The sequence below is a fragment of the Somniosus microcephalus genome, chromosome 3 (assembly GCF_052327205.1).
Source record: "Somniosus microcephalus isolate GS21.2 chromosome 3, FLI_Smic_1.0, whole genome shotgun sequence".
NCBI classification, from domain to species: Eukaryota; Metazoa; Chordata; class Chondrichthyes; order Squaliformes; family Somniosidae; genus Somniosus; species Somniosus microcephalus.
Window position 1 is genome coordinate 333,518,081 of NC_140989.1, and position 26,339 is coordinate 333,544,419.

Here is a 26,339-nt window from a genome sequence, read left to right on the forward strand (position 1 = left end):
TACCCACCATATTAGTTTGCACTCGTTCCTGATTATTTGAAAGACCAGAGAGATAAGTTAATCTCTACATGACCCCACAACCTTCTAACTCAGGTGAGATTGCTACCCACTGAGCTAAGGAAGACACCTTGTAACATTCTTTGAACTTTTTATTTTTGTAATGCTCGTATCACAGAATCCATTTTGGAGATTCAAACCACATTTAAAAAAAGGCCTCCGATTTGCTGAAAATGACCTCTAAAGGAGGTAGGTTTTAAAGAGCGTCTTAAAGGAGGAGAGGTAGCAAGCCGGAGAGGTTTTGAGAGGGAAATCCAGAGGTTTGGGCCTAGGCAGCAAAAGGCACAGCCGCCAGCGTTGTAGGGCTGGAGGAGATTACAGAGATGGGGAGGGGCGAGAACATGGAGGGATTTGAAAACAAGGATGAGAATTTTTTTAAAGAGGCGTGCCGGACTGGGAGCCAATGTAGGTCAGCGAACACATTGGGTGAACAGGACTTGGTGTGAGTTAGGGTATGGGCAGCAGAGTTTTGGATCAGCGCTCAGAAGTCTAAAGATTGACATCACAAACACACAAGTCAATTTTTGATATGATTTTGCAGCATCAGAGAAGAAACACAACTGACCAAACTGGTAGTGCTCTCACCTCTGAATCAGAAGGTTGTGGGTTCAAGCCCCACTCTAAGATTTCAGCACATAATCTAGGATGACTCTTTTGTTCAGAGGGAGTGCTGCATTACCATCATTCAGAGATGTTAATCACCACATTTGTACTGTTCAAGTTGACAGTAAAGATCCCATGGCACTATTCAAAGAGCAGGGAGCTCTCATTGTATCCTCTCACTTTGGGATGCCCTGAATGTACAATAAATTGATTCAACACCATTTACAACCCATAGCGGCCAACATTTACAGCTGCTGTCACTTTCAGCCCAAATCAGACAATCAAATCCTCGTATCTGGGTTTTTTTCTCCAAAATACCTGGACTAATATCTTGTAGGATTTAGTCACATAATTCTATCTGTAAAGCTTTTTGTAGTTAGGGGAGTTCCTCTTTTCCACATTATTTAGGAGATCCAAACTGGCCCAATACATCACTTATTTACTTGCAATGTCACACAACTCACCTCCTGTCTCTGCAGAGCTTCTCAAACAAATCCAGAGTCTGGGTGTAGTTTGATACTAGCACCACCTTATCAGAGCTAGTACTTCGAGTCATGGCCAAGATATAATCAAGGATAAGCATCTTGCCTGGAACAAGAAATAGTAAAAAGGTGGAAGGATTTTAAAAAAATTATTAAAAGCATATTTCCCACCCTGCCATTTAAATACAGAAACAGGGGTATTCCACGTGCTGTTTAAGAAAAACTGCTCGCTTGTAAAACCTGGACCCTGAATTTCCTCGCGACCGGAGGTATACCTAGGGAGTAACCCGGGGTGATTGCAGGCAGAGTGGAAAATGGGGTCGAACCCGGTAACGCAGGTCCCTGCCCAAAGATAGCGTTGAGGGAATTTTCTCTGGGAGCACGGGCGGGCAGTAATTTTGTCTGCCCCCTGGAAGTCGGACATCAAAAAAATTCCGCCAGAATTCCCACTGCTTGCACATCATCTTCCCTGAATGTACTGCATGCTGTTCCAGCGTTCAGTACAACGGAACAGCACAAGTGGGACCCACAATAGTATTCCAAGGCTGAAACGTTCCAGAAAAGAAAATTCTACCCTTCATAAAGGGGGATCCGTTTCTACTAGATACAGATGCTGCAGCCAGACACTCCCCCAACAGTAGTTATGGTGAGAGGGTTGAGAAACTAGTGCAGAGAAAGTTAAGGAAGTTTTAATAGAGTTGTTCAAAGTATTTGAAGAGTTTAGGAGAGTAAGAGATTATTTCTACTCAGTGGTGAATCAGTAACAAGGGAGCATACATTCAGGATTAGTATTAAAAGCATAAAGGGAGAATTTAGAGGATTTTTTTTTCAGGCACTGGGTCACAAGAATATAAATTCACTGCGTGGCTACTGAAGTAGAGTCAATCGCAGGAAGAGGGAATTAGATAAATACTTGAAGAGAAAAAGATTAAAGGGTACATGGAAAGAGTATGCAAATGGGATGAGAATGGATAGCTTCAATCTCGAGCTACCACCGACACAGGTATGATGGACCGAATGACCTCCATCTGTCTGAAATTTCTAGAATTCAACTAATCCTAGAAAACATACCAGAGGAAAGAAATACCCAAGTCATTCTTCACAGACCTGTTCTGATTGGGAGACAAAGATTTTTTTAACCTCCCAGTGAGCATCGATGGTTTATTTTCAAAATAGTGATTACGTCACTGATCTGCAGGGTATTGGGATGCACCACTGTATAGACAAACCCACAATAAATATTTGTTAGCAAACATTTTTCTATAATGTAGAATTAATATAAGCTAGGCTTGTATCAGTGAGTCATTAGTGAGTCTCCTGACTGATGTCCTATTACTTTGTTTCCAGACATTTCCTTCGCAAAACTGTTGAGTACCAGTGTTTTGTTTTGTTGAGTACCAGTATCAGCTACAAAATATGTAGTCATTCCAAACATTCATTTAAATCCTATAATGTTAACTAGTCCTTGGCACACTCGTGTATATACGTGTATTAAAAAAGTAAAGCTTGCCTACTATCTGGCTGAAAGTAGCAGCTGCTTTTACATTGCAACCCGAGTCTGAGGACAGCGAGCTGAGTTTAGTAACGTGTGGCCAGCCTTCCTGTAAACGAGCTGCACTGTGACAACCAAATGTTCGGCACACATACAGGCTGGCCATGACATTTTGGCCAACGTGTATGTGTGGACGTCATGCTGTCACTACAGAAGAATGGAAACATTCATGTGTAATAACGTCATGACAGAAAATCACAATGTCATCACCGAAATAGGCTGCTGCCATTGCAGCAACAGCCAGATGAGAAACAGGACTTCCTCTCATCGACCTAAAGAATCTGACAAGTGTACATTGATGTCACTGGCAGCTGCAGGATACAGGGGCTAAACGACAATACAAAAAGCAGCTGGTGCACTCAGCAAATGGAAGGAATGCACAGAATGTTCAGATTGGCTCTATGAACTCCGGGCACCCGCAGGCACCTCGCCCAAGTGACCTTTCTGCTACACAGTAAGTGTTAACAAGCCATTCAATTACGGGGACATGACTGTCGAGCCCAATTCTATCCTTACATGCACTTTCCAGCAGGGTCACTGGACAGCGATTAGGAGTGGGATAACCTAAATATTAAACCTGGAAATGTACTTCAATTTAATTGGTGCTTTTAAAGTCACGTGACATGTTTTCCAATTGCTGAGTTAAGAAAGGATTTTTCCCAAGCCCAAGTTTAATTATGTATTGATTTGAAGCTTCACCAGACAACTGAGGTTCCACTGATTTTGTGCTGTATCCTGATGGAAAGAGATCGAGTGCTCCCTGAAATCCTTCTTCACCTTCCACACACTTCTCGTAGATCAATGCCGGGTCTGGGCAGAAAAGAAGATACAAAACATGAAGAGAAACAAAAGTGGCAGCTTTCCTCACATAAAAGGAATTATTCATTTTTAATCGAATTCCTTCACGGTGTCAAAAAAATTGTACCCTGATTTCTGTACAATTTTACTTTTTATTCGTCTTCCTTCCCATTCTTTGGATTCCGTCAACTTCGAAGGCAAACTGCTCTCAGGCCTCTGCATTACAACTGGTTGCTATGAGATGTACAGCAAGCTTGTTCCCTCCTCCTCTGTCCCAGCAATTTGACTTAACTCCCAAGCTCAGAAGAACACATTTACTGCACCATCTGAATGTTTCCATCTGTAAACTGTGGTATCTGAGCAAGGCCAATTTGTGGCAAAAATACAGAGTTTTGTTCTGCATGCCCACAGAAACTAGGCTGAGATAGAAGAATTCAAACCAATCAGTCTGGGGTAGATTTGAAACCAGGTCCCAGGCAGAAGGAGACTCTGCATTATCCAATCTCAAAATTAGTATTATTAGTCCGACATATAGTGTTTACTGGTATTATTCATCTGATCTTGTTCTTCAATGGGGGAATGAAATTTTGCTTTTTTCAATTGCAAAAGTACAATCTTACCTTTGATGGCATCATCTTTAATCTATTGACATTAGGTGTCAGCTGTCTCTCAGTAGTGGCACTCTCGCCTTTGAGTCAGAAGGTTGTGGGTTCAAGTCCCACTCCCGGGACTTGAGCACAAAATCTAGGCCGACACTCCAGCGCAGTGCTGAGGGAGTGCTGCACAATTGGAGTTGCCGATGAGATGGTAAGCTGAGATTCCCATCTGCCCTCTCATGTAGATGTAAAAGATCCCATGGCACTATTCGAAGAAGAGCAGGGGAGTTCTCCCCAGTGTCCTAGCCAATATTTATTCCTCAAACAACACCACTACAAAACAGATTATCTGGTCATTATCATATTGTTATTTGTAGGACCTTGCTGCGTGCAAAATTGGCAAAATCCATCACAAACTCTCTTTATGTTACTGATACTACAATGATCACTGTCCCATATTGCAATGATCAGTGCTCCTCCAAAACCTTGTAGCTGCTAAGCTTCAAATATGTCTTCCTACTTGCTTTTCCTGTATCTATTATGTTGAAATTAAAATTCTTTTCATACTCCCCTACTGTAATTCATTCTTTCCTAGGATCTCAAAACTGACATTTCTTACTTCCCTTTGTCTTGCCTTTCCGCTACAATCTTCAAACTTCTAAAATTATAGTTGGAGTCACTTAAATATCTTACTATTTTAAACCTTGGTTTCTCAATAAAAAGAAAATTGAGATTTTTTTGAAATACATTAGTATAGTGCCAATAAAGTATGAAATCTCTATTTCAAAAATCTGGCTTTTCAGAGATTAAGACACAAAAACAATGACTCCAAATCCAATTATTTTACTACTTACGGTTACAAAGTTTTTTCAGTGAGGTAATCGAAGAGAGGGAGGACACGCTCATCTTCCCACTGTGAGTTTGCTCCATTTCTAATGCCGGTTTGGCTTGTTTTAAGAACAGCTTGTACAACTCGGACTGCAGAGAAGTGAGACTGAAGAAAAGAGGAAGAAGTTTAATTAAAATGATGGAAATGAAGGACATGGAGGGGGGGGGGGGGAGGAGAAATGCAGACTTGCCCAATTGTCTTACCCTTCTCCTGCTGTGGACAGGGGGGGGGGCGGTGCAAAAGAAAGCAGGCTCCAGTGACAGAAGCATTTATCTGCTTAAGGTGGGCATAAATACATTCAATTGGAAGGATGCAATTCAATTATAGCTGCCCAGGTTATATTAATCATATATTATTTGATTTTAAAAATGTCATGCAGAGCAAAATCAATAGGACTGTAATAGTAATGAGTATGATCATTATTAACAGCAGAAGCCTCCTCTGTTAGCACATTTGTCATTGCATTTGCAGAGCTGAGCCTCCTCAAATCTATTTTATCCTCCCCTCCAACAGAAGGATTTCTTTGATACTCAGGGAATAGAAGTTATTGAGCAGATTCCAGAAAAATTGCACTGAAACGGCTGTGCTATTTTAGAGTGTATTAATTCCATCGATAATGCTCACCATAAGATTGCTCCTGTTTACCAGTAAAGAATAAGGATTGCGTTATGCAGTCAGTCATGATCATGTTCAATGGGAGGAACATAGGAATGGAAGCAGGCCATTCAGCCCCTCTAAACTGTTCCACCATTCAATTAGATCATGGTGATCTGTACCACTACTCTATTTACCCGCCTTGATATCCTTAGCCAACAAAAGTCTCGAAAATGTCAATTGTCCCAGCATCAACCAGGTTTTGGGGGCGAGAGTTCCAGATTTTTCACTACCCTTGCCCGATTTCTCTCCCAAATGGCCTAGCTCTAATTTCAAGATCGTGTCCTCTTGTACTGGATTTTCCCCACTCGAAGAAATAGTTTCTGTATCTACTCTTATCAAATCCCGTAATCATTTTAAACGCCTTGATTAGATCACCCCCATAAGAACATAAGAAATAGGAGGAGTAGGCATTCGGCCCCTTGAGCCTGCTCCACCATTCAACAAGATCATGGTTGATCTTCTACCTCATCTCCACTTTCCTGCACTATCCCCATATCTCTTGATTCGCTTAATATTCAAAAATCTATCGATCTCTGTCTTGAATATACTCAACAACTGAGCCTCCACAGCCCTCTGGGGTGGAGAATTCCAAAGATTCACCACCCTCTGAGTGAAGAAATTTCTCCTCATCTCAGTCCTAAATAGTCGACCCCTTATTCTGAGACTGTGTCCCCTGGTTCTAGACACCCCAGCCAGGGGAAACATCCTTCCTGCATCTACCCTGTCAAGCTGTGTAAGAATTTTATATGTTTCAATGAGATCACCTCTCATTCTTCGAAACTCTAGAGAATATAGGCCTAGTCTACTCAATCTCTCCTCATACGACAATCCCCCCATCCCATGAACCAGTCTGGTGAACCTTTGTTGCACTCCCTCTATGGCAAGTATATCCTTCCTTAGGTAAGGAGACCAAAACTGTACACAGTACTCCAGGTGTGGTCTCACTAGGGCCCTATGTAATTCAAGTAAGACGTCTTTACGCTTATACTCAAATCCTCTTGTAATAAAGGCCAACATACCATTTGCTTTCCTAATTGCTTGCTGTACCTGCATGTTAACCATCAGTGATTCATGTACAAGGACACCCAGGTCCCGCTGAACACCAACATTTCCCAATCTCGCGCCATTTAAAAAATACTCTGCTTCTCTATTTTTCCTACCAAAGTGGATAACTTCACATTTCTCAACATTATATTCCATTTGCCATGTTCTTGCCCACTCACTTAGCCTGTCTATATCCCCTTGAAGCCTCTTTGCATCCTCCTCACAACTTACATTCTCACCTAAGCTTTGTATCATCAGCAAACTTGGATATATTACATTTGGTCCCCTCATCCAAATCATTGATATAGATTGTGAATAGCTGAGGCCCAAGCACTGATCCTTGCGGTACCCCACTAGTTACAGCCTGCCAACCCGAAAATTACCCATTTATTCCTACTCTGTTTTCTGTCCGTTAACCAACAATCCTTGCTAGTATATTACCCCCAATCCCATGAGCCCTAGTTTTGTTTAATAACCTCTTGTGTGGCACCTTATCGAATGCCTTCTGAAAATCCAAATACACCACATCCACTGATTCCCCCTCATCTATTCTGCTAGTTACAACTTCAAAAAACTCTTATCAGATTTGTCAAACATGATTGCCCTTTCATAAATCCATGTTGACTCTGCCCAATCCTATTATTATTTTCTAAGTGCCCTGTTACCGTGTCCTTAATAATAGATTCTAGCATTTTCCCTACCACTGATTTCAGGCTAACTGGTCTGTAGTTCCCCGTTTTCTCTCTCCCTCCTTTCTTAAATAGTGGGATTACATTTGCTACCTTCCAATCCGCGGGAACCGTTCTAGAATCTATGGAATTTTGGAAGATAACAACCAATGCATCCACTATCTCTATAGCCACCTGTTTTAAAATCCTAGGATGTAGGCCATCAGGTCCAGGGGATTTATCAGTTTTCAGTCCCATTAATTTTTCCAGTACTAAATAATACTCATTTCTTTCAGTTCCCCATTCTCGCTAGACCCTTGGTTCTCCACTATTTCCGGATGTTTTTTGCGCCTTCTTCCGTGAAGACAGACACTAAGTATTTGTTTAATTTCTCTGCCATTGTTTGCCATTGCTTTTCTACTGTTATATCTTTTAATCTAGTTTCTCAACCTATCTTAGCCAACTCACCTCTCATACCTACGTAGTTTGCTTTGTTCAGCTTTAGGACCCTAGTTTCGGACTTAGTGGTGACTAGTGGGGTACCGCGGGGATCGGTGCTAGGACCCCAGTTATTCACAATATATATATTAATGATATAGACGAGGGAACTAGATGTAATATCTCCAAGTTTGCAGACGACACAAAGCTGAGTGGGCGTGTGTGCTGTGAGGAGGATGCAGAGAAACTCCAGTATGATTTGGACAGGTTGGGTGATTGGGCAGATGCAATATAATGTGGATATATGCGAGGTTATCCACTTTGGTGGCAAAAACAGGAAGGCAGATTATTATCCGAATGGCAATAGATTGGGAAAAGGGGAAGTGCAACAAGACCTGGGTGTCCTTGTGCACCAGTCGCTGAGGGTAAGCGTGTAGGTGCAGCAGGTGGTTAAGAAGGCAAATGGTATGTTGGCCTTCATAGCGAGAGGATTTGAGTACAGGAGCAAGGATGTCTTGCTGCAGTTGTACAGGGCCTTGGTGAGACCACATCTTGAGTATTGTGTGCAGTTTTGGTCGCCTTATCTGAGGAAGGATGTTCTTGCCATGGAGGGAGTGCAGCGAAGATTCACCAGACTGATACCTGGGATGGCAGGAATGACGTATGAAGAGAGATTGGGTCGATTAGATTTATATTCGCTAGAGTTTAGAAGAACGAGGGGATCTCATTGAAACTTTAAAAATTCTAACAGGACTAGACAGACTAGATGCAGGAAGGATGTTCCCGATGGCGGGGGAGTCCAGAACCAGGGGTCACAGTCTAAGGATAAGGGGTAAGCCATTTAGGACTGAGATGAGGAGGAATTTCTTCACCCAGAGTGTGGTGAACCTGTGGAATTCTCTACCACAGAAGGCAGTTGAGGACAATTCATTAAATATATTGAAGGAGGAGTTGGATTTATTTCTTAAGGCTAAAGGGATCAATGGATATGGGGAGAAAGCAGGGACAGGGTACTGAATTTGGATGATCAGCCATGATCTCATTAAATGGCGGAACAGGCTCGAGTGTCCGAATGGCTTACTCCTGCTCCTATCTTCTATGTTTCTATGTTTTAACTAAATCACTCTCAAACTCAACATAAAATACCATCATATTATGATCACTGCTCCCCAGAGGCTCCTTTACTACAAGGTTATTCATGAATCCTGTCTCATTGCACAGTACTAGATCTAAAATAGCCAATTCCCTCGTAGGTTCCTTGACATACTGACCTAGAAAACTATCTTGAATGCATTCCATGAACTCTTCCTCTGCACTACTTCTGCAAATTTGGTTTGCCCACTCTATATGAAAGTTAAAGTCCCCCATGATTACTGTATTACCCTTGTTATATGCATCTCTAATTTCCTGATTTATACTTTGCCCGACACTACAACCATTGTTAGGGGGCCTACAGACTAAAAGATTTTCTGCCCCTTGTTGTTTCTTAGCTCCACCCAAACTGATTCGACATTTTGTTTTTTCCAAGCCAAGATTCCTTCTCTCTACTGTCTTTATTCCCTCTTTTATTATCAGGTCTATCCCTCCTCCTTTTCCATTCTGCCAGTCTTTTCTAAAAGTCAAATATCCTGGAATATTTAGTTCCAAACCTTGGTCACTCTGCAACCGCGTCTCTGTAATGGCTATTAAATCAAACCCATTTATTTCTATCTGCGCTATTAATTCATCTATTTTGTCATGAATGCTTCATGCATTCAGATATAGTACCTTTAGCTTTAACTTTTTTCTATTTTACCCTGATGTGACTTTAGTCACTAATGCCCTATTACCTTTGTTAATCTTTCTGTCCCTTCCTCACCCACTCTGCTCATCTTTACCCAGATCACTACTCTGCTCTGCAGCCTTGACATTTCTCTCACGGCTTTTGAATTTACCCTTTCCTGAATCCTTCTACCCCCCACCTTCATTAGTTTAAAGCTCTATCTACTGCCCTAGTTATTCGATTCGCCAGAATACTGGTCCCAACCCAGTTTAAGTGGAGCCCATCCCTACGGAACAGCTCCCTTTTTCCCCTATACTGGTGCCAGTGCCCCATGAATTGAAACCCCGGCCTCCCACACCACTCTTTGAGCCACGCATTTAACCTTCTAATCTGTTTGTATCTATGCCAATTTGCACGTGGCTCAGGTAACAATTGAGATATTATTAGCTGTGAGGTTCTGCGATTTAATTTCGACTATAGCTCCTCAAACTATGTTAAAGAAGGGATTAACACAATTGTAAGGAAGGATATTAGCTCTGATGATGTGGAATCTGTATGGGTAGAACTGAGAAATACCAAGGGGCAGAAAACGTTAGTGGGAGTGGTATATAGACCTTCAAACAGTAATGCGGAGGTTGGGGATGGCATTAAAAGGGAAATTAGAGAAGCGTGCAATAAGGGCACAGCAGTCATCATGGGTGACTTTAATCTACATATAGATTGGGCTAACCAAATTAGTAACAATACTGTGGAGGAGGAATTCCTGGAGTGTTTACGGGATGGTTTCCTGGACCAATATGTCGAGGAACCAACCAGAGATCAAGCCATCTTAGACTGGGTATTATGTAACGAGAAAGGATTAATTAGCAATCTTGTTGTACGAGGCCCCTTGGGTCGGAGCGATCATAATATGATCGAATTCTTCATTAAGATGGAGAATGAAGTAGTTGACTCAGAGACTAGGGTCCTGAATTTAAGTAAAGGAAACTACGATGGTCTGAGGCGTGACTTGGGTAGGATTGATTGGGGAATGTCACTCAAAGGGTTGACGGCGGATAGGCAATGGCAAACATTCAAAGACCGCATGGATGAACTACAGAATTTGTTCATCCCAGTTTGGCATAAAAAATAAAACAAAAAAGGTGACTCAACTGTGGCTAACAAGGGAAATTAGGGATAGCATAAGATCCAAGGAGAGGGCATATAAATTGGCCAGAAAAAGCAGTAAACCTGAGGACTGGGAGCAGTTTAGGATTCAACAAAGGAGGAGTAAGCTTGCAGGGAACATAAAAACTGACTGTAAAAGCTTTTATAGCTATGTGAAGAGAAAAAGATTGGTGAAGTCAAGCGTAGGTCCCTTGCAGTCAGAATCAGGGGAATTTATAATGGGGAACAAAGAAACGGCAGACCAATTAAATTCATATTTTGGTTCTGTCTTCACAAAGGAGGACACAAATAACCTCCCAGAGATGTCGGGGAATATAGGGTCTGATGAAAGGGAGGAACTGAAATAAATCAGTATTTGTAGGGAAATGGTGTTAGGGAAATTGATGGGATTGAAGGCCGATAAATCTCCAGGGCCTGATAATCTACATCCTAAGGTCCTTAAGTACCCTAGAAATAGTAGATGCATTGCTGATCATCTTCCAACATTAGATGGAATCTGGAACAGTACCCATGGATTGGAGGGTAACTAATGTTACCCCACTATTCAAAAAAGGTGGTAGAGAGAAAACGGGGAATTACAGACCAGTAAGCCTGACATCGGTAGTGGGGAAAATGCTAGAGTCCATTATAAAAGATGTAATAGCAGAGCACTTGGAAAACAGTGACAGGATCGGACAAAGTCAACATGCATTTACAAAAGGTAAATCGTGCTTGACTAATCTACTGGAATTTTTTGAGGATGTAACTGGTAAAATAGATAAGGGAGAACCAGTGGATGTGGTGTATTTCGACTTTCAGAAGGCTTTTGATAAGGTCCAGCATAAGAGATTAGCGTGCAAAGTTAAGGCACATGGGATTGGGGGCAAGGTATTGACTTGGATAGAGAACTGGTTGGCAGGCAGAAAGCAAAGAGTTGGAATAAACGACTCTTTTTCCGAGTGGCAGGCAGTGACTAGTGGGGTACCGCAGGGATCGGTCCTTGGACACCAGCTATTCACAATATATATTAATGATCTAGACAAGGGAACTAGATGTAATATCTCCAAATTTGCAGACGACACAAAGCTGGGTGGGCGTGTGTGCTGTGAGGAGGATGCCGAGAAACTCCAGGATGATTTGGACAGGTTGTGTGATTGGGCAAAAGCATGGTAGATGCAATATAACGTGGATAAATGTGAGGTTATCAACTTTGGTGGCAGAAACAGGAAGGCAGATTATCTGAATGGCAATAGATTGGGAGAAGGAGAAGTGCAACGAGACCTGGGTGTCCTTGTGCACTAGTCGCTGAAGGTAAGCATGCAGGTGCAGCAGGTGGTTAAGGCGGCAAATGGTATGTTGGCCTTCGTAGCGAGAGGGTTTGAGTGCAGGAACAAGGAAATCTTGCTGCAGTTGTACAGGGCCTTGGTGAGACCACATCTTGAGTATTGTGTGCAGTTTTGGTCGCCTTATCTGAGGAAGGATGTTCTTGCCATGGAAGGAGTTCAGCGAAGATTCACCAGGCTGATACCTGGGATGGCAGGAATGACGTATGAGGAGAGATTGGGACGATTGGGCTTGTACTCGCTGGAGTTTAGAAGAATGAGAGGGGATCTCATTGAAACTTATAAAATTCTGACAGGACTGGACAGACTAGATGCAGGAAGGATGTTCCCGATGGTCGGGGAGTCCAGAACCAGGGGTCACAGTCTAAGGATAAGGGGTAGGCCATTTAGGACAGAAATGAGGAGGAATTTCTTCACCCAGAGAGTGGTGAACCTGTGGAATTCTCTACCACAGAAGGCAGTAGAAGCCAATTCATTAAATATATTCAAGAAGGAGTTGGATATATTTCTTAAGGCTAAAGGGATCCAGGAGTATGGGGAGAAAGCAGGGACCGGGTACTGAAATTGGATGATCAGCCATGATCGCATTGAATGGCGGAGCAGGCTCGAGGGGCCGAATGGCCTACTCCTGCTCCTATCTTCTATGTAAACTCTCGCAGCAGAACCTCATTCCTAGTTCTACCTATGCCGTTGGTTCCTACATGGAGCACAACTGGATGCTCCCCCACCCACTCCCACTTCTTCTCCAGCCGCGAGAAGACATCCTTTACCCTGGCACGTCCACCTTCATAACTCAAGGGAACACAAGCCAATTTTACGCAACCTCTCCTCATAATTTAACCCTTTAAGCCCTGGTTTCATTCTGGTGAATCTGTATTGTACACCTTCCAAGGCCAATATATTTTTCCTGAGATTCAGTAGCCAAAACTGCACGCAGAAGTCTAGTACCCCTGTGTATCACTGCAGAATAAGGAGCACGTTACCCCCCTGCTCTCTATATTGTTGACTTGTGTGTCAGTACAAAATAAGGAGCATATTACCCTGTGTCCTGGTTCAGACCTGCTGAATCGATGTGAAGGACTTAAACTGTAACTAGGAATAGGTCAACTGGCTTTGCATTAAATGATCTGAATTAGGCATATTATAAGTAAACAGATGCAATATATTAGTGATATTACCTGCAGCAGACAATCTGCTCAATCTTCACAGGCAAGTATTTGGAGAGAATATCTGATGTTCTTCGAATTAAACACCTGAAATGAGGATTTGGGCAATAAGTCAGCTAAAATAAATCAAAAAGCGCATACCCCGGTGAAGGCACTGTTTGTTAACCCAGGTTAAACCTATCAATTGAGGCCATTCATATATAAGCAACAAAGAAGGAAGGAGTCTTTACCACGAAGTGTGAATATTGCAAGATGAAGTATACAAGTCACAGTTCGACATATTTTACATCCATAAGCTTGAGCGCCTATCTCTCCTGCGACCTCTATCGCCGAGGAAGACAAGAGCAGCAATATCACAGTAACACCATCAACTCCAAGTTCCCCTTCAAGACACACAACATTCATATTTGGATATGTATATTGTCATTCCTTCATCGTCGCTGGGTCAAAATGCTGGAACTCCCCAACACCATTGTGGGAGCACCATCACCAGAAGGACTGCAACAATTCAAGGAGGAGGCCCACCACCTCCTCTCAGAGCAACTAGGGATGGGCAATAAATGAGACCGTGTCAGTGTCACCCACAGCCCGAGAACAAAAAAAAAACGATTTAGGAGGTACTCCAGCATAATACCTGTAATTTTCTTGCCAAAGATTTATTTTCTCAAATTTATTTCCTTACCCATTCACAACGCTGATCAATTCTTTTAGTTTCTCCTCACCGCACTGTCTTTCATTCTCACTCGCATCTGCATCACGGCCCTTCAAGATGGGCAATTCAAATCGCTTTTTAAATTCCTGTGCAGTCCCTTAAGAGAAGAAAGGTTTGAACAATTATTAATTTTCTTTAGAACTAAGTCCCAATAGCCACATGACGTGAACCTTTAGGTACTAGATTATCTTTGCAGCTTTTAACCCCCATCATGTTGAGCACAAAGGAATTCCACACAGAATCTGATATTTCATTTACAGAGTGCAACCAACAACTAGTTACAGAAAGGACTCTGTAGCCATGCTAAATGCTTGTAAAGGCCCAATTTCAACGAAAACAGGCCTGTGCAAATCATACAACTGAAACAAATACTTACCGAGTATTCCTGCATTAACAAAATGTACAAGGCTGAAGTACTCGAGCAGGTCATTCTGGATTGGAGTTCCGGAGATCAACACACGGCGCTTGGCATTTAGATTGTTCAGAGCCTGGTATGTCTGGTTGTCTGAATTCTTCAACCTGTGGCCCTGTGATGTAAATGAAAGAGGCCAGAGTACTTTAGAAAGCTTTCACCTGCATAATTCTATTTAGGTTTTAAAGTATCATTTTTCATTTTAAAAACTAGCAAAAACATGAAAGAAATTAAAATTTAACTCGGGGTAAAAGTGAAATGTTTCTTTCAAAAAGGTATACAGTAAGCAATGCACCCAAGCAGATACCAAATGTATTTCACACAGGACCTGTACATCACTCGTACAGCAGATATACACTATTTACAGAGGTACTGTATCCCTTGGAGATCCTTAACACCAACGTGTAGGCTCTTCACAAATACCTGCTCTTCTGCTATGGTGGGTACACAGGTTACGCAATCTACAGCACCACACACAACCCATAGAATACCAGACCTAAATGAAACCTTAGCTTTTGCTGCACACTATATAACAAGAACTGATACTGAGGCATATGTCAAGAGTGAATAATCAGCTTGCAGGTGGGATGTTCCAAATCTGTAGATAAAATGTAGAACTTAAGCAACATTGTGAATAAATGTTGGTTGAACAGATACCTTTGCAATCAGCCTGGAAAGGATGTGTCTGGAAGTGAAGTTATAAAGGCATATAAGATTGCTGAGGGTATGGAAAACCGTAACCCAGAATGTTACTTTAAATTAAACTGTAGGCGTAGAACTAGAGGACATGGGTTCATACTAGTAAAATGTAATTTTAGGACTGAGATCATACAAAGAGTAATCAGTATGTGGAATTAACTTCAGCAGTGGGGGGAAAAAACCCTGAATTCATTCAAGAAACAATTTGATGCTACAATGGCGGGGGACATTAATTAGGATCTCTCCGGATGGATGAATTAAAGTGGGCCAAATAGCCTTGCCCCATCTGTAATTATCTTGTAATCTTGTGAAGTGAGTAGGTCTGCAATCACATATACATGTTGAGACACTGTTAGTACAAGCAAAATATGAAGCAAATGTATGTTGGTCAAGCACCAAATATACCCAATTTGGTCAGATTTCACACAGAATGACAGTGTGATTAAATTACAGAATAACATGAAGATTAAACTAAGTTACATGGCAATCTACCTCATCACAGATGACCAAACCAACAGCACCCCTGCAAAGCACTTCAGCGTGTAGCCGGAATGTCTCATAAGAGATTATGAGGATTGGAGTTGGAATCCGCAACCCATGCTGGCTCATGAACGTAGCTGTGCAGGGAGATAAAAGATGAAGATGAATAAATCAGTCAAAATATAGGTTTCTACTTAAAGCGGCAAGTTACAATGGAGGCTCATCAAGCTTGAGTATTCTCAAACTATGAGGTTTATCAGTAAAATAATTTTATGCAGTATTAATTTTCTTAAAACTTTTTATAATTGCTGTCAATTGTAACCTTTAGCTTATCCAAAACTCTGCTGCTTGTATCCTATCCCACACCAAGCCGCACTCACCCATCACCTTACTGACCTGCATTGGTTCCCGATTCCCCAGCACCTCAAACTGAACACTCACATCCTGGCGTTTAAACCGCTTCATGGCCTCACCCCTCGCTAACTCTGTAAGCTCCTCCAGCCTGCAATTCCCACCCTGAACTCTCCCTTCCTAAATATTGGTCACGCCACCAGGGAGAACTCTGCTTCTCTCTTCGAACAGTGCCTTGGAATCTTTTACATCCACCTGAGAGGGCAGACAAGGCCTCAGTACACATCTCATCCAAAAGGCAGCAGCTCCAACAGTGGAGTGCTCCCACAGTACAGCACTGAAGTGTCAGCCTAGATTATGTGCTCAAGTCTCTTAGAGTGGGATTTGAACTCAAAACCTTCTGACACAGAAGCGTGCTACCACTGAACCAAGGCTGACACCTTGAAAACAGAGAGAAATGTGCCCAAGTTCAGTCTCTAAACAGACTGAACACATTGACACTTAGAGTAAGGAGTGAATTCATAGGGGAATGTAACATTCACTCCAGTCTTAGCAAAATTAAACAAGAGAAACCTTGTAAATAGGATTAGCTGAATATTTTTTTAAAATTCCAATTAATTGTACAGTATGTTTTCCTGCACTATTGCCAAGCATGCTTCCCATCAGTCCAAATCTGCAGTATAGTACAGTCAGTAGCCACCAAGCAGAAGTCCATTTTATCCAACTACACTTGGCTTCCAGCCAAAAAGTTGCAAAGTGAAATTACTGTTCACATGGTATAGCCTTCGGCATCCAAACCTTCAGCCCATTTGATCTCATCTTTCCAGAGTACCATCCTCTCATTAGAGTTTTGAAAAAAAAATATCCACCTTGACATTTATGTAGGACCTTGATTTAACACCTCATCTGAAAGATGGCAAACCCTTGAATGTCAGCTGATTAGGTGCTCAAGTCCTGGAGTGGAGTTTGAAACTACTATAACCTTCTGACTCAGAGATGACGATGCTACAAGCTGAGCCAATGAAAAACTGTCTTGCAAAAACAATTTTAATTTACCTACCCAGTTTCTTGTCAATCTCTGTCTTAGTTCCTCCATCAATAGCCAGTGATTGTAACCTTCCCGCCAGCCACTTCTCCACCTCATTATACCAGTTTTTCACCAAACTGGATGGAGTCACGACAATGACTTTCTCAATCTCTGGCTTGGCATCTGGGCTTTGTCGCAAGAGGGTCCACATCAGGGAAATGCACTGCAAAGTCTTCCCCAGTCCCATCTCATCTGCCATAATACAGCCATAGCCATCCACAATACGCCGGCCTGTCACACAGTCCCACATGAACTTCACACCCTGAAAGACAGACACGTAATTTAACTACTACTTCAAGCTAGGCAGAGGCAGCAAATTAATATTGGGATCTCAAATGGAAAGGCACAGGTTTACATTCATTATTTTAAACAGATCCCAATTTCAACCGTGCTGTCTGATAGAAGACACCGATGGAGGCCAGGTCCTTCCTCCACAGGGAGGGCGGAGGGAAAATACAAAGTGTCATCCCCATTCTACTCTGGTGCACCGACTAGTAACCAGGTCACAAACTGCATCAGCAGAGATTTAGAAGCAGATTGCACCCCTGACCTTTTTTGTTACAGAGCAAGAGAAGAGTGGAATATTCAGATTTAAACGGTTGAGTTTTTTCCTGGGATGTTTTCTTTCCTCTTTTCCCCATCGGTCGTCTCTCCGTGCCACAAATCTTTGCAGCTGAGAGGATGGATTGGGCACATACTCTCAGATCACTGTTACTACCATGTTATAACTGGATGCGAGGGCATACCCAAGATCTGCCTAGATCAGGCCCTTTCATTTTTCTTCTCTCTGCAGGGAAACACGAACTACCGCTCTGCACCTCCCTGTAGTGACATAGTCGAGAGCAACAACTCACAGTGTGGAGAAGCTGCAGGCACAAGCCCAGATTCATGCCAGTGTGTTGTGACACCACAACATTTAACTTCCCTCCCCAACACTAAAAAGTGGAGATGAGGTAGAAGATCAGCCATGATCTTACTGAATGGCGAAGCAGGCTCAAGGGGCCAAACGGCCTACTCCTGCTCCTATTTCTTATGTTCCCACGGACCAAGATAAATCTATTTCATATTAGTCTCATATGAATTGAGGGTTTGTCCATTTCTTTAAGCAGTGCAATAATTATGTTCAAGTGCATCACAGTAAATCAACAAAGCATCTTTTTCTCAGCCACAAATGACATTAACAGCTTTACACCAAAAATGTTCCTGAACCCACCTCTCTCTGATGTGGTCTTAAGACAGAAGACAAGACAGGATCCACCACCACATGTACTGGAAGTTTCTCTCTGAGGGAAGGGGAAAATTCAAGTATCAGAATTACGCAAATGATGTTGGTTGATCTTGGCATTAATAGCTGTCCACTGCCTGGCTTGGCTACTTAATTACCCGACACTCATCACATTTCTCGTTTTATGTTTGTTGTGCATATTTTTATTTTCCTAATTATCTGTTTTTTGATGTTTAAAATTTGCAGTAAAGAAAGCTGTGCAAGGCAATTTTAGTCCTTCTACTGCTCCAATATCACAAATATTTTCAATGTACAAATCATTTTCGAATTGTTTCTCCAGTTCTGTCAGGTTTAATTTTCTTATATTTAGATTCCTCTCTTTCCATTCTTGTTTACTTAAAAATCAGTACAATCATTTTAAGTCAAATGATCGTAGGTACAATCCCAATGCGTTGATCTGAACTTTCCCCACTTTCATTCTCGCACTGTAAAAGTCATTTATGAAGAAAGGCAATCATTTAGTAGGATTTACACTACTTTCAAATGGAGGGAATTTTAAACTGACGAGCAGTGCTGGGTTCTGATATATTTTTGGGTCTTTTATATTATTACTTTAAAAGTCTCAGTCTCCATATTTGACATTTTTTTCAAAAATGAGTCCCAACTTCTTACGTCTTTTAGAGCACTAACCTTGCTATCTCTGTAAGCTTTCGGTAATGAACGGAACAACCTTCTGTTAATTATTTTAGCTACTCAACTTAAAATGTGCTTCCATAGGATCTTCAATAAGCAATAGAGCATCGCAACATCAGACCTCATTTTAAGTTTAAGCTAATAAGCAAATTTATTTAACAAAAGATGAATAAGCGTATAAAAGTGATAATATACAGACAGACATATATATATATATATATGTGGAAACTCTTTGGTATCCGGCACCGACGGGACCGGCGTGTTGCCGGTTGATTAAAAATTCCAGATAACGGAGCGGTATATCTACCGAGGCTATTTTTAACAAACAAAAATAAAAAAATCAAGAAGTGTGCAGTATAATTGGGTACTCACCTACAGAATGTTGTGTTAAATGGGTGGTGGAAGATGCTTGATTAAGTACAGTAATGCCAGTTGAGGGTAATCCATAACTCTTTAATTACTTAACAGTAAAACAAAACTTATAAACAACTGTATACTGTAGTTTTCAGAGTGAGAATTTTGCCAGTTATTAGAGAATTCCAGATATTTAGGTGCTGGTTAAACGAAAGTTTCCTTACAGTAGAAATCCTTCTATTTTGCTCTTTGAAAGCAAAGTAATAAAAGGTTAGAATCTAAACGCTGGGCTGTTCTTTTATAGCTAACCTTTATAAGCACTGCTATTTGTATTTCTTAGCATTGCAGGAGCTGTGGTAGTCTAAATGACATCTTTTGCAGGTTGTAAACTGACTTTCAGATTTAAACAGCAGCAGCTGCTTAAATAGCCCTGAAGGCCATTGGCAGGGACTTCCTAGATTTGAATGGTCTACCACATTTGAAAATAACTGGCTGTCATATGCACGACTGATACAGGCTAATACAAATCATACAGGGGGAATTTGATTGAAAGTAGTTTGATTCCTCCCTCAAACTTAGCAGACAACCAAAGAAGTTTGCAACATTTGTATTGAGTTAAGCTTCGGATAAGAATCCAACTGTAGCTACTTTAAAACAAAAATTCCTTATGACTAGTGACTGAATTAAAAAGGGACAGCCACTAAGCCAAAACGAGACAAAAAATACCTATTTTTGTCACAGGTTCCACCAATTTTATCAGCAACATGGAGAACACGGCATTCTTCTTTGGGGAAAAGGAGGAAAGGGTCTGTCCAAACTGAACTGTACAGTTTAATGCAATACAAATTATAATCCAGAGGTCTGGTATGCTGAAACAGTCCCATGCAATGACCAACAGTCACCAGCAGCTTCTAGGAATCTGTCATGTGCTAGTACTCCAAAATCATCCACACTCCAATCTTATGCTTTTACTGCCTAGCTCAAGACTGAACCCACCACAGTACAATCAGTCAGATCAGATATTTTGATTAAGTGCACAGACTCTACTTAACAGATTCCCTTATGACAAAATGAGGAAAATGGATAAAATTATCATGGATTTTACACACTGCAGTTGATTGAGATAACTTGATACAAACATTTAAGTGTAAGATAACGATGTTATTGGGATATCCCATAAATCTTTTGACAAAGAAGAATTGATATTTATTACTCACTTGTCAGCTTTTAGCTGGTCGTGTGCACTCAGAGGTGGGGGTTCATAGAGTACCAAAGCACCTTCTTCATACGGATCATGGAGTGATCGCCTGGCTCCTGCACGCTTAATCCCCAGTGCCTTAAGTCCAAGGGAACCTTAAGTACGACATGCAGGCAAGAGATAGTTAGTCACAAAAATTTCACATATCACTGATGTAGAATAAACCATCCAGGTCTTCGCTCTTTCACTCCTTTAACAATGAAAATTGGTGTCCAGAGCAGATTCAGCCTCCAGACTGATTAGGTTCTTGGCTCTGAATTGGACCCAACATAAAATTAACCTTGGGATAGGTTTCATGCTATGAACAATTCTGGAAGCATTGAAGTGTCAGTGATTACCAGAAATGTACTGACATCCACTCCTTATTAATGAACTTTAAAAAAAACTACAGTACTTGCATTAGTATTCACATTCTGTCAAGATGTCACACACTAATTTCTGATGAAAGTTCAACGACCTGAAACATTAACTCTGTTTCTCTCTCCACAGATGCTGCCTGACCTACTGAGTATTTCCAGCATTTACTGATTTTATTTCAGATTTCCAGCATCCAGTGTTTTGCTTCTGATACATTAAATTACTTTTGGAGTGCAGTGATCATTACATATACAAAGACTGTAGCCATTCTATGCCAACAACATTCCACAAACATGTAATAAAATGGATGTCTAGTTGTTTGTCGAGAAAGAAATGTTGGCCAGAATACCAGAAGGGTGTCCTGCTCTTCTTTGAATAGTGCCAGGGGATCTTCAACATCAAATAGATGGAGCCTCAGTTTAATATCTTACCCAAAGGGTGGTCCCTCTGACAATGTAGCAATCCTTCATTAATGTATTGGAGTATCAGCCTAAATTATGAGCTCAACCCCATCTTCTGACCCAGAGGTACAAGTGTTAGTCAATCTGGTACACATTTATTTGGTTGCATGTGTATACAGTGATGGATGCCCAAACATTGCATATGTGTGTATGCATTGGAAAAGTTAATACAGGAAACTTTCTGGTATCCGGCACTGACGGGACCGAGCTGGTGCCGTTAGATCAAAACTGCCGTAGAAACCAGCGCTAATGTTAAAACATACGGAGCTTTTGAGCTCCGTGTGAAGCAACAAACCCCGTTGCTTAGCAACAGCTTCAAAACAGTCGGCGCAGCTTGCAAGCGTCTAGCTGAAGCTGTTGCTTAGCTACAGAGACGCTTGCAGAGCCAGGACTGGAGAAAAGAAGCAACGAAAAGAAAAAAACTTATCTGAACCGACTCCTGAATTTTGCCGGTAGATAGAGCTTTCCGGACATTTAACCTCCGGATAAACGAAAGTTTCCTGTAACATGATACCACTGAGAGGGCAGCTCCAATACAGAGCCTAAATTAGACTGAACATATGTAATGATGCACTTCATATCCATGGCTTCAGAGCAGGCACCACTCTTCTGGAGGGTTACATTTTCCATCCTACATTTTGATTGGCATTTCAGTAAGCAAACACACAAAATACATAAATCGTAGCCTCATGAGCCACTCTACGCAATTCCATGGTCTGCTCGCTTCCCATCCTGTTTAATACTCCTCTTCAGCAAACAAACGTGACTTTGCTGCACGACTCAGCAAGTTTGGAGCAGGATTAACTTTGTGACCAAAGAGCTGACATACTCTCCCATGCTACCTGCAAGTGTTCAATGCTGCAATCCCTGCTTGTCAATGAATGTTCTACAAAAAAGCAGTTTCTAAAACTCATGGGGAGCATCACGGTCGTGACAAACACTTTACACAAGCCACACAAAGCCTGCATTAACATTGATTTTACAACATTAATAGAAAACTATAAGCTGCACATTTATAAAATGATTTGTGGAGTCAATGCCCACTATCCTGGCAGCAACCACGATGCTTTTATCCTGCAATTATGTTTCTCTGAGACTTTATGACTAGTAGAGGGAGTTAGATAATTCCCATCCTGAGAGAGATCCTAAAACTGCTCTAGTGGTGATGTGTCATGGATGCTGCTACTTTTATTCTTGTCCACTCTGTCGGCGACTGCAGGAGACCGTAGAATCTGTCCGAGGGTGTAATTGAGGGAGGTCAGGGTGCTCGAGACCTCCTGGATCACAGTGTTCATATTCCCTCTAGGTAAAAAAATCAAGATTCTGTTTGCCTTTCTGTGCCGTGTCTACTCGCACTTTTAATGACAAGTATTATCTACAAATAAAGCTACCTCTGCTCCACTTAAAACCTCCCATTTAAGGTGTATTCCTTTTCCCTATTCTTACTTCCAAAATGTCTTACTTCACATATTTCTGCACTGAATTTGATCAGCCACCTATCTGTCCATCCTGCTGCTTTTCACAATCCTCGTCACAATTTGCCACAGCCTCACTTTGGTGTCATCAGCAAATTTTAATTCCCAAGTCCAGATCGTTTATGTAAAAATGAACAAGAGCTGATCCATATGGAACAGCACGAACATCTTTCCATTGAGAAACTTCCTTTTACTCTATGCATGTGGTCACATTCCCCTTATCAAATGTTTTTGAAAAACCATATAAACCACATTCACTCCATTTCATTTGTGTATCTTTTCGGATATTTCTTCAAAAATTCTACAAGATTGGTCGAGCATGATCTGCCTTTTAGAAATCCATGCTGACTGGTCCTAATGCATTCATGTTTCTCCAAGTGCTTAGTAATTTCATCCTATATTACAGACTCCTGCAGTTTATCAATAACTGAAGTAAGACTAATTTTCTGGCTTATCCCAGCCTCAATTTTGAAGACAGATATCACAATACCCATTCTCCAGTCCTCTGCCAAAATTTTCCTGTTCAAAGAATTTTGGAAACTTATAGTCATAGCCTCTGCTATTGCTTCCCCCAGGATCCCTGGACATAAACTGTCCAGCTGAGGTCCATGGTTCTGAGCCATACAACTCCTACGACTCAACCTCTATCAGAATACATGATCAAAAAACACAAATACAACTGTGAGGCTGCTATGATATAACCAGACTACAACTCCCAGAAGTCAATGTACGACTCCAGGTCCTGGACATCCCCGCAGCCTCCTTCGTTCCCTTCCAACCTACAGCTGCTCAAGCTGCACACTTTGCTCCTCCCTCCCAGCCTTAACCCCAATTTGGTTGTCTCACACTCCCAAGCCTGCACTCCCAATTTATAGGCTCTGTTCAATGCCCCACATAATAACTGATTCTTCCACTCTCATTCCTAATATGAGGCACTCTCCCACTATCCTCAGTCCAGACACACACATACCTTCAAATCCCTGTTCCTGCCTAGCAGCACGCCTTGCTATAGGCTTGAGCCCCACTACAATACCAGGCTTCATCACTCCCTCTCCTCACCCCGGCCCTAGCCACATGCATGCCTCAAACGTCAATGCTCACTCCTTCTATAACTATGTGAACATAACAATAGCTTTAATAAAAATCTCAAATTTATGCAGTTAAGGAATATATACCTTAAAAACCATATGCATAGGTTGCTAAATAGAAAAAGGTAAATATAATTTAACACAAGTAAATATTTTAAGAACATAAGAAATAGGAGCAGGAGTAGGCCAATCGCCCCTCGAGCCTGCTCCGCCATTCAATAAGATCATGGCTGATCTGATCCTAACCGCCAATCCACTATCACAGAACCATCTCCTGAATCTAACAGAATTAGACACACGAAATAGGAGCAGGATCAGGCTACACGGCCCCTGGGCCCGCTCCGCTACCCACAGGGCCATGACCGATCCGAACCTAGACTCATGTCCAAATTCCTGCCCGCTCCCCGTAACCCTTAATTCCCTTTACTTCTAGGAAACTGTCTATTTCTGTTTTAAATTTATGTAATGATGTAGCTTCTACAGCTTTTTGGGGCAGCATATTCCATGGACCTACCACCCTCTGAGTGAAGTAGTTCCTCCTCATCTCAGTTTTGAAAGAGCAGCCCCTTATTCTAAGACTATGCCCCCTAGTTCTAGTTTCACCCATCATCGGGAACATCTTCCCCGCATCCACCCGATCCAACCCCTTCACAATCTTATATGTTTCAATAAGATCGCCTCTCATTCTTCTGAACTCCAATGAGTAGAGTCCCAATCTACTCAACCTCTCCTCATATGTCCATCCCCTCATCCCCGGGATTAACCGAGTGAACCTTCTTTGTACTGACTCGAGAGCAAGTATGTCCTTTCTTAAGTATGGACACCAAAACTGTATGCAGTATTCCAGGTGCGGTCTCACCAATACCTTGTACAACTGAAGCAATACCTGTGGTAAACCACTGTTTGTATTCCTGTTTGTCCTGTTTGTATTCCACTGTGTACATGCCTGGACATGCCTCGGCTGACTCCTCCCACAGGTCCTAGTATAAAGGTGACTGCTCCCCAGCCCTTTGTATTTCTGGACCGGTCGACCACTCGAGGCAGACCTCCATTCTGTTGTTAATAAAAGCCTTTGGTTACTCTTCTAACTCTCAGTCTTTTATGAGTAATTGATAGCGCATCAATTTTATTAACAACATTTTTATAATGGAGAAGATCCTCACACCAGCATGCCTGGACTTAGATCATCGGGAGGCGGACTCATCCACCAAGTTTACTCACTGGCTTAAGTGTTTCGAAAAATTCCTGACCACCTCCGAAGCCATCAAATCGGACGAGGACAAACTGGATGTCCTGACCTCCAAAGTGAACCACCGAGTGTACTCGGTCATCCAAGACGCGACCTCGTACGCGGACGCTATCAAGCTCCTCAAGGACCAGTACACGCGCCCAGTGAACGAAGTGTATGCCAGGCACCTCCTGGGGAGTCGTAAACAACAACCTGGGGAATCGACCGTGGAATACCTTCAGGCACTGTCTGTGCTTGGCCGGGCCTGTGGTTGTAAGGATGTAAAGGCCGCCGTGTACACAGAGGAACTTATCCGGGACGCTTTTGTAGCGGGCCACAGATCCAATTACACCCGACAGCGACTGTTGGAGCAGAGTAACCTCGACCTCAACAAGGCCTCTGAACTCGCACTATCGTTGGATGCAGCCTACCAGGGCATGGATGCCTACTCCTCTGCACCGTGGACGCCGTGGGGAATGACAGCCTGGGACACGGTAGGACCGCCTCATAGCGCCGTGCCACCCCAGCCACACCCCAACAACGGCCCAACTACCGCAGCAGTGTCCCAAGGCCAGACAGCAGTGCCCCAAGGCCAGAAATGCTACTTCTGTGGCCAGGCAAAACACCCCAGAGCGCGCTGCCCGGCGAAAAACGCGATCTGCTCGGGCTGCGGGAAGAAGGGACACTACGCTCGCGTCTGCAGGGCCAAAGCCACCCCGAACCCCAGCAGCGCCGCGTGTGGGCCATGCGGGCCGCCATCTTGGACCTCCCCGGCCATGTGCGAATCACCGGTACAGCAGCCATTTTGGACGCCTCCAGCCACATGGGGATCATGGACGCCGCCATCTTGGACGACAGCCGGGACGCAGCAGGCCCCCGACACCGCCTCATCTGATACCCGCAGCGACACACCGACCCCTACGCTGGCATCCGTTACACTGGACCAAGCGAGGCCGCACCAACTGGCCAGTTCCACAATGGACATTAAGGTAAATGGTCACGATACAATCTGCCTTTTTGACTCTGGGAGCACGGAGAGCTTCATCCACCCCGACACGGTGCGGCGTTGCTCTCTCCCAGTCCTGCCTGCGCAACAGCGGATTTCTATGGCCTCCGAGTCCCAGTCGGCGGACATCGGCGGCTACTGCGTGGTGACACTCGTAGTAGACGGGACCGTGTACGATCATTTTAAACTTCTGGTCCTGCCTGACCTCTGCGCTGCCGTCCTGCTGGGGTTAGATTTTCAGTGCCACCTTAA

General features: G+C 42.6%; 1 protein-coding gene across 1 annotated transcript in view; it reads right to left on the reverse strand.

Moving 5' to 3' along the window:
- Positions 1-1,120: 1,120 nt before the first annotated feature.
- Positions 1,121-26,339, reverse strand: part of rad54l (RAD54 like) — a 48,328-nt gene continuing 23,109 nt past the window's right edge. The window contains exons 5-14 of the mRNA XM_085983183.1: positions 20,432-20,567; positions 18,156-18,225; positions 16,916-17,204; positions 15,517-15,641; positions 14,290-14,440; positions 13,884-14,010; positions 13,214-13,288; positions 4,943-5,082; positions 3,394-3,504; positions 1,121-1,248 (exon numbers count right to left, since the gene is read on the reverse strand). Of these exons, the coding sequence (XP_085839309.1) occupies positions 1,121-1,248; positions 3,394-3,504; positions 4,943-5,082; positions 13,214-13,288; positions 13,884-14,010; positions 14,290-14,440; positions 15,517-15,641; positions 16,916-17,204; positions 18,156-18,225; positions 20,432-20,567 (1,352 nt within the window). The remainder of the gene's footprint in view (positions 1,249-3,393; positions 3,505-4,942; positions 5,083-13,213; positions 13,289-13,883; positions 14,011-14,289; positions 14,441-15,516; positions 15,642-16,915; positions 17,205-18,155; positions 18,226-20,431; positions 20,568-26,339) is intronic.